Source organism: Penaeus japonicus, unplaced genomic scaffold (genome assembly GCF_977035675.1).
Source record: "Penaeus japonicus unplaced genomic scaffold, GWHDUDI00000001_assembly GWHDUDI00000029, whole genome shotgun sequence".
NCBI lineage: Eukaryota > Metazoa > Arthropoda > Malacostraca > Decapoda > Penaeidae > Penaeus > Penaeus japonicus.
In genome coordinates, this window is record NW_028234431.1 from 8,582,744 (window position 1) to 8,597,743 (window position 15,000).

The 15,000-nt window shown below is 36.1% G+C and overlaps 1 protein-coding gene across 1 annotated transcript in view; it reads right to left on the bottom strand.

The window, feature by feature from the left end:
• Positions 1-15,000, bottom strand: part of Vps15 (vacuolar protein sorting 15) — a 16,704-nt gene that overhangs the window by 254 nt on the left and 1,450 nt on the right. The window contains exons 2-30 of the mRNA XM_043034249.2: positions 14,707-14,808; positions 14,290-14,470; positions 13,889-14,038; positions 13,533-13,705; positions 13,115-13,213; positions 12,363-12,489; positions 11,853-12,025; positions 11,500-11,664; positions 11,201-11,306; positions 10,682-10,822; positions 10,052-10,128; positions 9,757-9,944; positions 9,126-9,274; positions 8,741-8,893; positions 8,355-8,474; positions 8,067-8,240; positions 7,375-7,524; positions 7,040-7,131; positions 6,715-6,825; positions 6,317-6,411; positions 5,722-5,911; positions 5,455-5,559; positions 5,159-5,269; positions 3,853-3,938; positions 3,372-3,476; positions 2,797-2,922; positions 2,351-2,508; positions 1,597-1,772; positions 1-1,381 (exon numbers count right to left, since the gene is read on the bottom strand). The exon at positions 1-1,381 is cut by the window's left edge and continues 254 nt beyond it. Of these exons, the coding sequence (XP_042890183.1) occupies positions 1,171-1,381; positions 1,597-1,772; positions 2,351-2,508; positions 2,797-2,922; positions 3,372-3,476; positions 3,853-3,938; positions 5,159-5,269; positions 5,455-5,559; positions 5,722-5,911; positions 6,317-6,411; positions 6,715-6,825; positions 7,040-7,131; positions 7,375-7,524; positions 8,067-8,240; positions 8,355-8,474; positions 8,741-8,893; positions 9,126-9,274; positions 9,757-9,944; positions 10,052-10,128; positions 10,682-10,822; positions 11,201-11,306; positions 11,500-11,664; positions 11,853-12,025; positions 12,363-12,489; positions 13,115-13,213; positions 13,533-13,705; positions 13,889-14,038; positions 14,290-14,470; positions 14,707-14,798 (3,984 nt within the window). The 5' untranslated portion in view covers positions 14,799-14,808 and the 3' untranslated portion in view covers positions 1-1,170. The remainder of the gene's footprint in view (positions 1,382-1,596; positions 1,773-2,350; positions 2,509-2,796; positions 2,923-3,371; positions 3,477-3,852; positions 3,939-5,158; positions 5,270-5,454; positions 5,560-5,721; positions 5,912-6,316; positions 6,412-6,714; positions 6,826-7,039; positions 7,132-7,374; positions 7,525-8,066; positions 8,241-8,354; positions 8,475-8,740; positions 8,894-9,125; positions 9,275-9,756; positions 9,945-10,051; positions 10,129-10,681; positions 10,823-11,200; positions 11,307-11,499; positions 11,665-11,852; positions 12,026-12,362; positions 12,490-13,114; positions 13,214-13,532; positions 13,706-13,888; positions 14,039-14,289; positions 14,471-14,706; positions 14,809-15,000) is intronic.

Here is a 15,000-nt window from a genome sequence, read left to right on the forward strand (position 1 = left end):
TGAAATGATAATGCAATGGTTTGGGCTACAAAGCACAATTGTTTTATAAGACTTTGTTCTGTATTCTTTGAGTGATTGAGTGACATACTGTATACATGTATACTTGCGCACACACACCCACAATGAACACACACATACACACACACACTCACACAAAAGCTTCATTTAATATGGATATATACACCTATTAAGGTAAACAAATTCATAGTAATTAGAAATGAAAAGTAACCATTTAAATCTGCAATAGTCTTATGAAAACTTTCAATCCAGATCTTGAAGTATAATATCATACCAGTTCAAAAAACTCATCTGTGCTCAAATACCAACAGTGTACAAATTTGCTAATCACTTATGTAATTTGTACACTCAAACAATTCTTTTCTTTCTCACAGTATAAACATAATCACAAAACCATCATTGTAAGACAGATCCAAAAATCCATGACTTAAAAGATAATTATAAGATCATCTTTGTATAAAAAAAAGAAAAAGAAAAAAATTGAGAATGATAGCCATGAACGTCTAAAACATAACAATATATATATACACAATAAACTTCGTCAACAATAGCATTAATCAATGAGCAAATTCACGCTTCTGATATGGAATACTTCATCTAAGAATAATGCTCATTTTCGACATGACTTGATAACAAACCTGACAAATAATGCCCACATTTGCATGTTTGTAAATAAAACTTCATATACCATTGGGGAAAATATTCCGACAGGAAAGATTTGAATGTTCACTCGTGTCTTTTTTGTTTAAATCCATGAGCTTAAAAATATAAGGGGTCCCTATTTTACTATATTCACTCTAAATAAATAGGGAAATTGAGTGGAGCCTATTTTCATATTCTGTAAACAACGAACTCATAAATGATAAATTACATTTGTTGGTTATAATGATAAAATTTATATAATTCTATATTTACAGGTATTAAGGAAGAACTGACATTCTCTTTTGGAAAAAATCTAAAATTTCAAATATTTTGAGAACATTTTTCTAAATTCTCATGTATCCTTAACATATTTTTTGGACAACAGAAAAAAAATCATAAATCTAAGAATCACAAAAGAGAAAAAGAGTTATGTACATTATACACACATATGAATTAGAAAAGAATAATAACAAAGGTGCACCTAATTATAATCCTAAACACAACCGCCCATTACTTCCACATCTTAATGGTTCCATCTCTCCCTGAGGAAATGACTAGTCGCTGCGGCTCGTTCATGACGATCACGTCTGTGACGATGTCCTTGTGGCCGGGAGGGGGCTGGTCCGGGCCACGCTTTGGTGTGTCGTCGCTGCTGGAGGGAGCTGTGCGTGGTTTGTTCGGGGTCTCTACGATGACTTCTGTTCCGTCGACGACCCGCGAGCTGTGGGAGGCGAGGTTTGGATTGCGAAGGGTCAAGTGCATTCTGTGATATTGGAGTCTTGTGGTTTGTAATTTCAAGTTTCAATATGATAGCTCTCGGGACATGAATAACAACAAAAATATATCAAATTAAATATCATGACATCAAACTTTTCAATCTCTCTCTGTTTTCCATATCAAGTAAAAATAATTAAAAAAAAACAAAAAAACACCCACCTGTAAGATATTGGCCACTGCTGATATGCATCATTGGCCGCATAGCACACAATATACGAGGACTCGGGTTCGCAGAGGTCCCAGTAGCGAAGCCTGCCATCTGTCCCTCCTGCTAATACATAGGGTCCTCTGTCTCCCTGGCTGACATACATGCCACACACACTGTTATTGCACAGCTAGAAACAGAAGGAGAAAAGCAACATTTCATTATCAATACAAAGTTCTAAAAAAACAACACCTATATAGTTAATCTGCTGTCTAAGAAGTTGGTGAGAAAAAAACTTATTTCCTTCTATCTTTTATGCAAATTTCAAAACTTGTTATTCATTTTCAGTTATCTGATTTCATGTTATGTCTGTGTAAAAAATTAAACACATCAGTAATGAAAAAGGAACAATAAAGCAATGTTTTATTCCTTTCTTATGATTTCACTTCATCTTTGTGCACACATAGCAGCTTGTACATCCTTTTGTAGGCAACAAATTATTTCACACTTAACACTCCAGGCAACCTTTTCATCTCTCACGTCATCTATGCCTTTGAAACTTCCAGTCACATCTAATGTTTATTGAGTGAATTTCAAGAGATGTAAAAGTTAATGCCTGAACAACAATACAAACTAAACCAGGCCATTCAAAAGCTGAAAAAAATGGAAAACAAAAGTAAGAGGCAGGCAGGATGAAAGAAAGGAAGAAAAGAAAAGAAAGAAAGAAAAGGAAACAAAACCAAAAATCTGAAAAGAACTTCACCCTACCTGTGTCATAGACAACGGTGGCTTTGGACTAGCCCACAGAGTCATGTGTCTTGACTGCGTTTCCATATCCCACATAGATATCTCATTGTTGCCATTCACAGCAGACACCACCCATGATCCTTCCTTCGGGTGCATACTCACTCTACGCACACCAGCTCCTTCAGATAAGTAAATGGAATTAGGAATATTGTTGATAATAATAATAGTAATATCAATGTTAAAACACTGACACTACATATATATGCTTTACAAGAAGTACTTTCTGTTAAATACAAGTTTATATTTGTTTTTCACTTTCAATAATAATAACTATTACTAAAGCCCATATTCAAGGAAAATATAATAACATCTTCAACACATTGGGCATATCACTTAACTAGACCTGCCATTCAATAACACAAAACAATGATTCCAAAATTGGTTTATACATCTTCCCGAATTCTTACCTCTTGGATGTGTGATGGTAGATATTGGCAGCATGAAGCGCAGGTCCCAGCACACGTGGTGGCCGCTGCTTGTCCCAACCGCTAGCCAACTCTGGGTGCCTTCCAATGCGTATGATGTGATGACACCTGGATATTAGGAGGGGATAAATTAGGAATTCCCTACCTGGCCTGCGAAGGATATCTCGATTTTTGTCTTCTCTGTCTTTCATAACTTAACCCATTCACGACGGGGGCATTCCAGCCTCATTCCACAGGCTCTCAAACACATAGGCCTAAATCAGTTAAATAAACGACGCCGTATCGCGTCCCCAGCGAACGGGCCTAGAATGCGCTGTACAGTAGTGTACCACCCGTCACGAGAGGGTTAATACTTAATGAGCTCTGTCTTTTGCTATCATGAATATTCTGAGGTTAATAAGAATAGAGGCAAAAAAGTTATCAAAATAATGTACAACATCACTTCCAGAACAGTAACACTGACTTTATACAACTACTGACTTGTACAAAAATGTGCTAAAGAACTCTATGGGAAACATTAATAATCACACTAATCACTTTGTCCTTTCAAAACTAACCTTTCCTGGGGCCATTCTCTAACTTCCAAGCAGTGCCAGGAGCTCTAAGGTCCCAGCCCACAATGGACCCGTAGACTGTGGCATACGTTAACACAGACTGACACCCTGTAACCATAAATAAATAAAAATGTTTATTAATTGGTAAGTTATTTCTAAACTGCTACTCTCTATCATTAGAAGAATTTTAGAAAGTGTAATGTATTACTGAATACCTCACAATTTGTCTATCAAATATTTCCATTGAATACGTCTAATACTTCTTCCATATAATAATTGCCTAGAATAATTCAGAAACTATCCTCTAAGAGCAGCAAATGAAAATAAATATTCTTAAAATTCACTTCCACATTTACTTTAAAGAGTAAAAAATTACTGAAAAAACAACAATTGAGAAATCAAATGGAAATAAAATGAAATCTGAATTGCTTTACATATTTTTCTCAACCAGATCATCAGTTGAAAGAAAACCGAAAAGACTCACCTGTATCAAAATAGTTCATATCCACCACATAACCATCTTCTTCTGTATTCAACTGCCTGCTACTCACCAGGCTCATTTTATCAAGCCTTGAGAGTAAGAAAGAATGAAAGGAAAATTAGAGAAGAAAAGTGAACCGAAGAAATTATGTGAGGTTTCACAATCTAAATCATGATACCAAGTTTTCATCTAATAAATCACAAAAGATCTATCCTTCCTAATGGGTCCTGGCATCTTCGCTTAACCTTTCTGTGACTTACATAATACAGGAGCTTTGGCCTGACAATGGGTGATCATAATGTACATGACATTCAGGGATTTTGGATCACTGTGCTATTTTATTGTGCTATGAGTAATGAGTAAGTGATGATGACTATTACAGTCATAATTACTATAATTACTGTAATATTAAGCAAACCTAACATCCAAAACCTAGCACCAGAGAGAGCCTTGGATGGCACTCATCCATGGTCTCTAGCAAGCACGGTCTTTATAGAGCGATGGCACACAGCAAGTTACCGGCCTGAAAAAGTATGTGCCAGTAGAATGAGAAGGTGGCTCAAACCATGCCCAATGTCTAAAATGTGCCCCTGTGCCAATAGGGATGCCTTTTACTGTGGCACTCACAGTCATAAGCAAAGGTTTCCTTCTTCTTCCTTACTTCTTCATGTTATCTTCGCTGTCATTCATGACAGTACATAAACACGAAAAATAAAGTTGCTTTTCGTCACCCCATAAAATAGCAATACTTCTAACAATTGAGTATAAAGAAAATAATGAGATGATTTACATCCTATACTAAATTTCAGTCAATTGCAGCATAGATGGAGCCTGTCATATAACACATATGTCTCTCAATACAATAAGACACAAAAATTAAATACAAAAATGGCTCTAGTTTTACAATTGAGTGACTGAAATAGAGTGGGAAAAGTCAAATTATGTTGTGTGACGCTGCTTCGCTCTGAAATAAAACCCATCCTGGAGAATGGGCAAGCTAATCTATCTCACGTCCGCAATGGGTTAAGCTACTTTTCCTGCAGCTGTGTACTAGATCATCATGCCAAATACTACTTAGTTACACTTTGTTAAAGTATCATACATAGACTCATATACCAAACAACTCTGTCTGAACATCTCAAGATGTAGTCAGTCTCGGAAGATTTTATAACTACAACTGATTTATTTTTACTAAATACTGCTCTCAAGAATAGTCCATATAGAAAATGTTGATAGTTTCAAAATAAATTTTCCTTCCCATCTATAATTAATTGGTACTTAATCATGTCCCATCTCTTTTAAAACTCACTTGATAACATGAATCGATCCATTATTGGAAGCTGAGGCAAGACTCTGGTGCGTAATACAAGGTGCCAGTGAGGTAATAACTCCACCCTGCCTGTTGTACGTTGCTTTTGACCTGGTGAGAGGAGAGTCCATTACTCACTGCTAATTTTTTTTCTTTAAGATTTCATAAACTCTCTATATATCAATATAACATTAAATAAATATCAAACGACTAATAATTTTCAATAAGCTCATAAAAAATACTGGTTGTAATTATTCACGTAATCAAACCCACACTAATACATGTGAAAACTGTACCTGTTAATAGGGAACTTCCTCTCAATACGATTACAGTCCCAGACCTTGACAGTCCCATCATTTGAGCAGCTGGCATATATTGAAGTGTCTCCCACAGGAACAAGTCTGCAAGAGGTTAGAATAGGAAAGAAATGCTAATACTGCAATTACCCAATCCATATTACAGTTCAGTAATTAACTCTTATTCCTATTTGTGCACAAATTCATCATCAACATTTGCATACAGACAAATAGGAATGCAGAAAAAAAAAGTCGCATGAAACCCACCTGTTCACTGCTCCCCGATGCTCGTGCAAGTGTGCAACCAAGTGTCCCCTTGGCCGCCACCCAGGAGGAGGCAAACGGGTGTCCCAAGCAAGGGTGTCCAATGCACGCTTCTTCTTGACACACACAAGATGTTCCTCACGCTTGGTTCCAATGAGGCTCTCTAGCTCTGATTTGCAACTGGATACACATTCTGCAATGATGTGTAGAATTTTGTAATACTGTATAAAGTAACTCTCTACATTACTGATCCTTAAATATTTTACAGTAGCAATGATTTTTTTTTCACAACACATCTTTCCTGTTACTAAAAATCAATTACAATGTTCATTCATCTTTCATTTTGATTTAATTTTACTCTATTTTAAAGCATTTTCCTATTTCCATCCAACTCTCAAACAAACTGATGCAGAAAAACACTCCATCATCCTGTCACCTCATCCACCTCTCACATTACAGCATGAGCAGAGGGTGATTATAGATCAGAGAGTCTGCATGGTGAGGGGAAGTGTGATAATACAGAACTTTAAATGTGGTTACCTAATACTTAGATATTTTGGGCTCCAATTAAAAATCCTTCCAAAATTTATATACTTACTGATAATGCCCTTTTCTCCTCCATCTGATGGGGGCAGTTTGGCAGCGGGAGCTGAAGTATGAGCACTCGTGTCAGGTTCCGTGGGTGATACTGACCTGTGGGAGAAGTTATTGAGCTATAAATGAACTTTCTGTTTATAAATTGTAAGAAAACAGTGGCAAAAGTGTCATGTCATTGAAACTGCAAATGTCAACCTCAGAGTTTTTTTTACAAATTTTAGATTAAATGAAATAAAACCTCACAATTTTTTACAGATTTTGGATTAAATGAGATGAAAAATATTGAAGAAACAAAGAAAAGAAATAAAAGGGGAGAAAAGAATGGTGATGATGAAGACTAGATGATGAGTTTGACATGATTATCATCACATCATGATGAAGATACATAATGACAGCTACCTGTTATCTACTGTTCTGTTGGGTGATACCCGGTCTTCAGCCATGCCAAACATTGCTTGCCATTCCTCATTCATCGTCATACTTGGAGACTGAATCATACCTTTCTGGGACCTAAAACATAAGTTCAATCATCATTATTATCATTACTTTTTTTTATGAGTGTATAAATTTCAACTCTATCATATCAACAAATATAAGGGAACACCAAATAAAGCAACAAAATATTTGTCAAGAAAAATAATATAGTACCAAAGAATAATAATTTGGCAGTACAAAATTATCAGCAATTATGCGAACTTCACTAATCATAGCCGCACAGACTCACAGACTAAGTGTTGAAATATCTACAGATCCATCTTCAGGCAAGAGACTGCAGTGATGGGTCGGAGGCTGCTTCCTCAAATCCTCCAAGTTTATCTGTACAGGAAAGCAAAATGAGAACATGATTCTTTAGAAGTTAAAGTTTTAAAAATGTCAACTTCAAGAGGAGGAGGAGGAAGAGGTGAAAAAAATGGTGAAGGAAAGAAGAAGGAGGAAGAGGAGGAGGAGGTGAAAAAAATGGTGAAGGAAAGGAGGAGGAAGACATGAAGGAGAAAAGGTAGATGGCAGAGGAGGATGAAAATGAAGAAGAAGAAGAAGAAGAAGAAGACAGACACTCACCAAACCAGGAACCTGTTGCTGTTGCAAGCTATTTCTCGTAGCCTCTGTTGCTTTCTTCTGTCTCTGCAGCCTCGTGAGGTGATCGCGCATCAGGAGCAGCTGCTCTACGTTCTCTTCAACTAAACCTCCACCAACCAGTCGACGCAGAAGCTGGGCAAATTATCAAGAACTGATGTTAGACAAAAGAAGAAGCAGAAGGAGACAATATTCTATGAATCACCACAACAAGACTTTAATCGCTTCCTATATGAAGTCAACAAGAAAAAAAGAGAAAGACAAATTGGAGATCTATTTGACTATTTGATTACCTTTCACTGACATTACAAATGGAGGCCCTTTTCCATCACATTATACTAAGTTAAAATCCAGAAAATGCTAAAACAAACCAATCTAAATGATAAATATATAAGTTGGAAACATTTTCATAGCCCAAATAAGGAAAATTACAATATGAAAGCATTAGTCAATTTCTTTATACTAAGAGATAGTCCAATGGATGCAAAATAAAAAAAATTACACTGTATTGTGCAATAAATGAAAAAAGTAATAATAATAATAATAAAATATATAACAAATAAAACATTGAAATTTTCCATACCACTATATCTTGTCTGACAAGCTGAGCTCCTTTCCTTTCATACTGTCTTATAAAGAATCTTCTAAAACACTCAAAAATTCACTATAGAACTTACATTCCTGGTGGGATGATCAAGGTGTGAGAGAGTAGTAGGAAGCTGAGCCAGAGGAACCTTCTGCTGCTGAGCTTCCTGAAGGAGGGAAAGGACCTGGCCCACATCAGCACTGCGGACTAGAGCATCATACACCTCGCGGGAAATTGGTGGCCGTAGGCATGAGAGGATACAGACCTGGGTGCAGAAAAGTTTATTATTCTATACAATTATAATTAGATCAAATCATACCAAAGTCACCATATATATGTCACATAAAAAGGGACTGTAAACTGATGTAAACAAACATACTTCTCTGTGCATTTGCAGAAGAGGCCGGACCAAGAATGGCTGCACTCTTGCCACCACTGCCGTCTGTACGTCTACCAGAGGCAGCAATCTGGCAACCACTCCAACTAAGGCCACCACAGCCTACGAGAAAGATTACAATAAAAAACAAAATAACTCTATATTTCAGTATTGTCATCATTCTCTTTTGCTTGTTTATATGGAATAAATTACTATAAGGAACACTATCTACTCAGAATAAAGTGAAAATTCCTACAAGTATAAATATCACATCATTTAAACTTTGTATCTCATTCAAGATTCAAGAGAAAAAAAACAACAACACAGTTGAACAATTAACAAATCTAAAGAATGGTCAAAATTCTCAAAGAGAAGAAAAAAAATCATACTTGTCTTATCCAGAGGTTTGGATGGATAAGCAGAGGTGCAGTATGAGCTAGAAGGTCACACTGCAAGTAGGTTGGGAAGAGGCCTAGTTCTGTCAGTGCGGTCATGGCCTCGATGGCAGCCACCACCACAGATTCCTCAGCATCACTCAGTCCCTGTTTAGGAAATGGTAAGTTAGTTTTTGTAACTTTCCATTTCCCTAATAAATGAAATACCCCTACTCCCTACAAAATCATAAATCTAACATCAGCAGGTGAAACTTTATCTATATCTCCTTTCATGATTATACAAATTCGATCTGACACTACATAAACAAAGTAACCTGACAGAAATCACCGAGCAACAATACACGCAATGACTAAAGTAAAACAATGCTCATATCAGGACCTGCAGGAGAAGTGGTTTGAGAATGTCGGCGCAGTGACATCCGATGTACGCAGCAACGCCAACGATGCTTGTGAAGAAGGACATGCGCAGGTGGCGGTCATGCTTGTCATTTAGGAAGGTGATCATGTGGGACAGCAATACGTCATTCGCTGTGTGGGGGAGAGTTCCGAATCCTTATGTAAACTTCCTTAGACTGTGACTCTATTTGGACTGTGATATTTTTTTTACTGTATTGAGGGACAGTTCTCTAAGTCATGATAGGTGATATTGGGTTCTTATGGTGACTGTGCTTTGCATATCAACCTCATAGGACATGTGAATGTGGTTGTATGTGAAGTTGTAAATGATCTGAACATACTGTGCTTATTTTATAACAATTTGTAGAGCTATATGGTATAATAACTTCATGATACTCAATCTAAGAAACACAAAATACATTCAAGTTGGTTACAAACAGTGTATTAACAATATGCAAATTTCATATCAAACTTTTCAAAAACCATGATTAAAGCTTGCTACATGAACACTGTAGAAATATCAATCCTTCAAAGACCCTAATCTAAAAAATATTCATATATAAAAACTTTCTGCAGGACAATAAAAAAAGGTAACAGGCCAAGTTATTCTTTACCTTTCTGCTTTCCGAAAAACACGCACAGCTTGGTGACTGTTTTCTCCATCAGTGTCCGCTTCACCACGTTAGACGGATCAGAGAACATAGTCGCTACTTTCTGTTGAATAACTTCTTGCAATGTAGCCAACTCTGTTTCATAACTGTAGGATGTCATCATGCCTTGGAGTTGACTATACTCAAGAAACCTAAAAAAGGAAACAGTTTGTTAGGTTTCATTATACTTAAATTTAAAGAGTGAGAACACATGGGGAAACATACATGAAACTTGCTTCATCTCATTCCTGTTATTTACCTTAATGCAGTCTCAGCAATAGTTGCTACATTTTCTGCATAGGCTTGTCTCACAATGATGGCCTCATCTTGTGTGATCTGGAAAAACAAAACAAAAAAACATTGAATATAAATAAAATCTTACCCTTTTCAATTACATAATGTTGAGCATTGGCCTGAAAAAATATGATACTATTTCTTTGAAATCACATTACCATATCAAGTGCTCCTTTTTCAAATCATAGGAGGATTTAATCGCTAATAAAAAGGTATGGATGTATAACCAGAATGTGGCATATCTTTTACTAGTAAGAATATGGATAGACTGAATCATAAAATAAAAAAGAACAAATGTATTAAACTTTGGTACAAGTCTTTCCCTGTCAATCCAATTTTAACTCCCTAAATCAAATATATCTGTAAAAATGTAATAGTCCCTAAACACAATGAAATGCAAAAATGTACAACTACACTGAAAAACTAAACACAAAATCACATAATACCCTACTTGAAAAATGAAACCCCACTTTAAAAATCTGAACTGACTTCACCTCAAGACCTGAGGAGAGTAACAAGAGGAAATTGGAGGACCCAGAAATTGGGCATATCCTACAAAAGAAGGAAAAAGTACACCACTTCCTGATGCACTCACGTCAGCGAGGTTTGGCAGGATGTATTCGGGGAATATGTTGACGTCTGATCTTGGGACTGATGAGACGAGGGTAAGGCAGTGTGTAACGGTGTGAAGTGCGAAGACGCGCACACGGGGCTCGCTATCGTGAAGGAGGTGGAACTGGAAGGATAAATTTGTGATGAGAATTGTGGGATACTGTTAAAATATATGAAATTCATGAAGCTGCATCAGCAAATCTATGAAACTGGGTCTAGGAATTTTGTGAAACTGATACTAGGAAATTTATAAAACTGAATCTATGAACATTTTAAAAACTGATTATAGCAAATTTATGAAATCATCATGAACCTATTCCACAAAAAATAAGTCCAAGAAATAAAAAAAAATCTAATCTATGAATCTGAAACTACTCTATAAATCTGCTCTGAGAAATAAATATACACAAGTAAATATCAACTTAGTATAACTTCATGATAAAGCAGCAGCTAATCACAAAAATGTGTCAGAGCCACGGTAAGAAAATCCTGTTCCACTTACGGTATATGGTAAGATACGATCTAGAATGATTTCGTCGGGAACATAATGCGACACTTTTCCTAGTAACTCCAAAGCATCTAACTTGGATGATATAAAATGAAGAGCCCTGGAAAGATGAAGAAAAACATTCAGTAGATAACAGACATTGAAATACATTTACTTTTTTTTAAGCATAATACTTTCCAAAATCAAAACACATCTTGGTGTCCTTTTTCTTTTTTAAATCATCTGAACCAGATAACCTTTTCTCAACATTGTATTACTTTAGGTGTGTCGTTACGAGAGGAGAGAGTCTTTACCTAATTGACGAGGTGATCAAAGATGCTATGATGATGAGAGCTTCGCACTTCCTATCCGGTTTCTCCTTGTCTTTCTTCTCGGAGTCGTCTTCTTTGTCTACTTCCTTATCCGTCTCATCTTCCGCTCCTAACGCTATTAGGATATCACTCATACTATTCTTTATTCTGTAAAGAAAGAAAGAAAGTAAAAAAAAAATATATCTATATATACTGCACGTATGTATAAATAAAAGCATTCCAAACACACATGTTGAAGTTAATACAGCGAAAAGTAATAACATTTACAGCAAAGAAAGAGAAAGAAGCAGAAAAAAAACATAAGCATTTCATATGAACTCTTATTCCAAACTCACTGCTTGATTCTGTCATCATCTGGCATAATAGGAGTGACAGCAAACTGCTTGAGGAAAGGCCAGAGGAATGTGTAGAAGTGCTGTGGGAATGTTGTCCCTCGCTCCTGCTCCAGATACTCAGCAACGCTGTGTCTGCTCTCAGGGTCTTTCTGGATCATGTGCTCTATCAATGACTGTTGAATGGAATGAAGGTAATTAGTAAAGAAATTGTGTATTCATTCTCAAATAATAATTCATATTATATCATATTCTTTCACTCATTATATTACTTTAAATATTATCAAGTATCCATTTCTTTCTTTCGGTCTCATGCATTGCTTAAAAGATGTTTATTCTTGGCTTGTGCCTTAAACTTCACAAAAAAACTAATTCACTTATATCCTCATCTTGCTTCAAACTTAGAAAAAAAAAGGAAAGAAAAAAAAAAAATCCACTATTCCAAGACCAAATTTAATCTCCTATCAAAAGCTGTGTTGACAATAATATGTAAAACTGGATCAAATAGCTTACCCGAACTCTGGGATCATCAATTTTATCCAGGACTTTGGTGGGATAATAGTCTCCCACACGGTATGACAGGAGTTGTGTTAAATCAAACGGTGCACAACCCTCGGTGAAAAGCTCTGCCAGACAACACCTGAAACATTAATGTACATTTAACATATATAATATCACATCAAAATGGTACAATCTATTCCAGATTATTTTTTTATGTAAACATATACTATCAATATGAATTTTAAACATATATCAACATAAATAATGTAGTAATAGTGACAGTAATAATAATAACAAGAAACAAAGAAAAAAATCACATAAATGAAAAATATCCTGAGAATAAAATCCATCAATACATGTTTAGAAGGCACTGTTGCATCTGCCACTGGGCTCACATGAATTGGCATGGCCAATAAAATGATGTTTCTCTAAAAGGTGGTAGTCAAAAAAATCCACCATCTATATTCTACCGAGAAAGAGCTTGTAGGCCTCCCTGGAAATTTATCTTTAAATAAGGAAAAGCTCTATCACTCCAGAATGACAGGAGCTTGCTGGTCTTTGCTAGATCATGTAGCACAGAGGATGTAATAGTTGCTTGACAAAATGTTTCAAGTAGATTTGAACAGACCACAGCTAATATAGTTACGAAGAAAAAGTCCCGTCTTGAAAGCCATTGAAGGTGTCTTCTAAGCATTATCTGGATGTGATGTACTGATGTATATATAATCTTTATATATAAACAACTTCAGTGAAGGTGTCCTTACCCTACTGAGAATACATCCATGGCAGGGGTGAGAGTTCCTGTGTCCTTTACAGGCATTAGGAGCAGCTGCTGTGCATCCCTTTGTACAGTCTTGATAAACCTGAGGAGATATTCAAAAGATTTTTCAATAGTTCAGGGAAACAATTTAATCTTATTATTGTAATAACTAGTAAGGTAAATTCAGTCAAATAATATATGGAAAACCCCTCTTTAAACAAGTTTTTAAACCATACAACTTTTAAACATCAAGATATCAATCTATTGACATTAATATATTCTTCTCATATTGACCAGATCCAAAATCAAACTGTGTGTAGTGGGATTTCCATAAAACCTTTGTTTACCATAAAACCTAAACACAAAAGCCCTTAATGTATGCTCAAAAACCCAAATAACAAAACCACTAATGCAACACAAACCTCTCGGGCGCAATGTAGCAAATTCTTCTGCGGGAGGTGTCAAAGAAGTAAGTGTAGTTTGCTGGGTCGTCTTCGGGGAGCAAGGTGGGCTTCACGGTGGCAAAATCAGCAAGCAAAAGCCAATTCCATGAGGACACCATGACGTTTTCTAACTTGATGTCTCCGTGGCACACCTGAATGTATAGAACACCCATCAATCTCAAAAGTCTTTTACTTTAACGCCTGACTGTGTCAAATGTTCATAAACCTCAAAAGCATTTATTGTTTTCTTTCATCTTCAAAGTCACAAGCAAGTACAAATATTGATGATGCAATTTTCATCCGCTGGTAAAAATGCAAGCATCGGCTGTACTTACTCCTTGCTGATGGACCTGATTCAGTGCACACAGGAGCTGGAATGCTAACCATTTCTTCTCTATTGGGGTTAGGAAAGGTCGTGTTGATATTCTGTCGTAGAGATTACTCTTCACATACTGTCTGATCATGAAAGCTGCTTTCTCAGTTACCTGCAAGAATCACAAAGATTATCAGGTGAATTTGGCTGTGGGAGGAAGACTATCTATCAATTTTCATTACATGTAGATTTTCATTAAATTTAGACACATTTTGTGTAAATATTAACAGATGAACATGAATCTATTTAAGGTTATGCTGATGTTAATAAAGTAGAATAAAAAGAGAAAAGGATGTTGCCATAACTGTTAATCAAATATTCACATGATCTCAAGTTAGGAGTCAACAGAATAAGAAAACTCACCCTAACATGATGAAACTGGAGACAATTTGCTGCAGTTATTAACTTGGTTGATACATCTTCAACCATTTTCTTGTATTTGTTCAGTTGCAAAGAAGTGTCGTGAATCACAAACACTTTCACAACCACGAGGCCTTCCCAGGTCTGACATGTTGCAACTTTGAAAAAGCGAGTGCTGCCTAAGCTATAGACAGAAAATGGGGTAAGACAGAAAAACACGTTACTAAAAAGTGAACCAATCAAGCATATGATTTATTGTACGTTTCTTACATACCTATCTATTCTCGGAACAGTAAGAGGTGACTAAATAGCAACAATAACATGAACATTTCAAAGTTGTTTCACTGGAACATCAATATTAAAGGATTTGGGATAAAAGGATATCCAAGGCACCAATAAGCAAAACATCTTCATACCCACCTAGTTTCATATGTAACATCAGGCAAATCGGACAGGTATATCTCCACAGGGAATATCTGTGATGGAGCAATGCCTGCAAGCTGGTTTCCCATGTCTCTCTGTCTGAAAAAGATTCATGTCTTATGAAAAATAATTTAGGGTACAAATGTTTCTTTATAATTGGAGTAACTGAGCAGGTGGGATTCCCTAACTTGGGGGGAGGCTCTGGAATGATTATATGATATGATTGTGTATGATTATATCACAATAGTTTTCTTCTGTAAGTTTGATTCCAATGTTCCTCATAGTGATAAT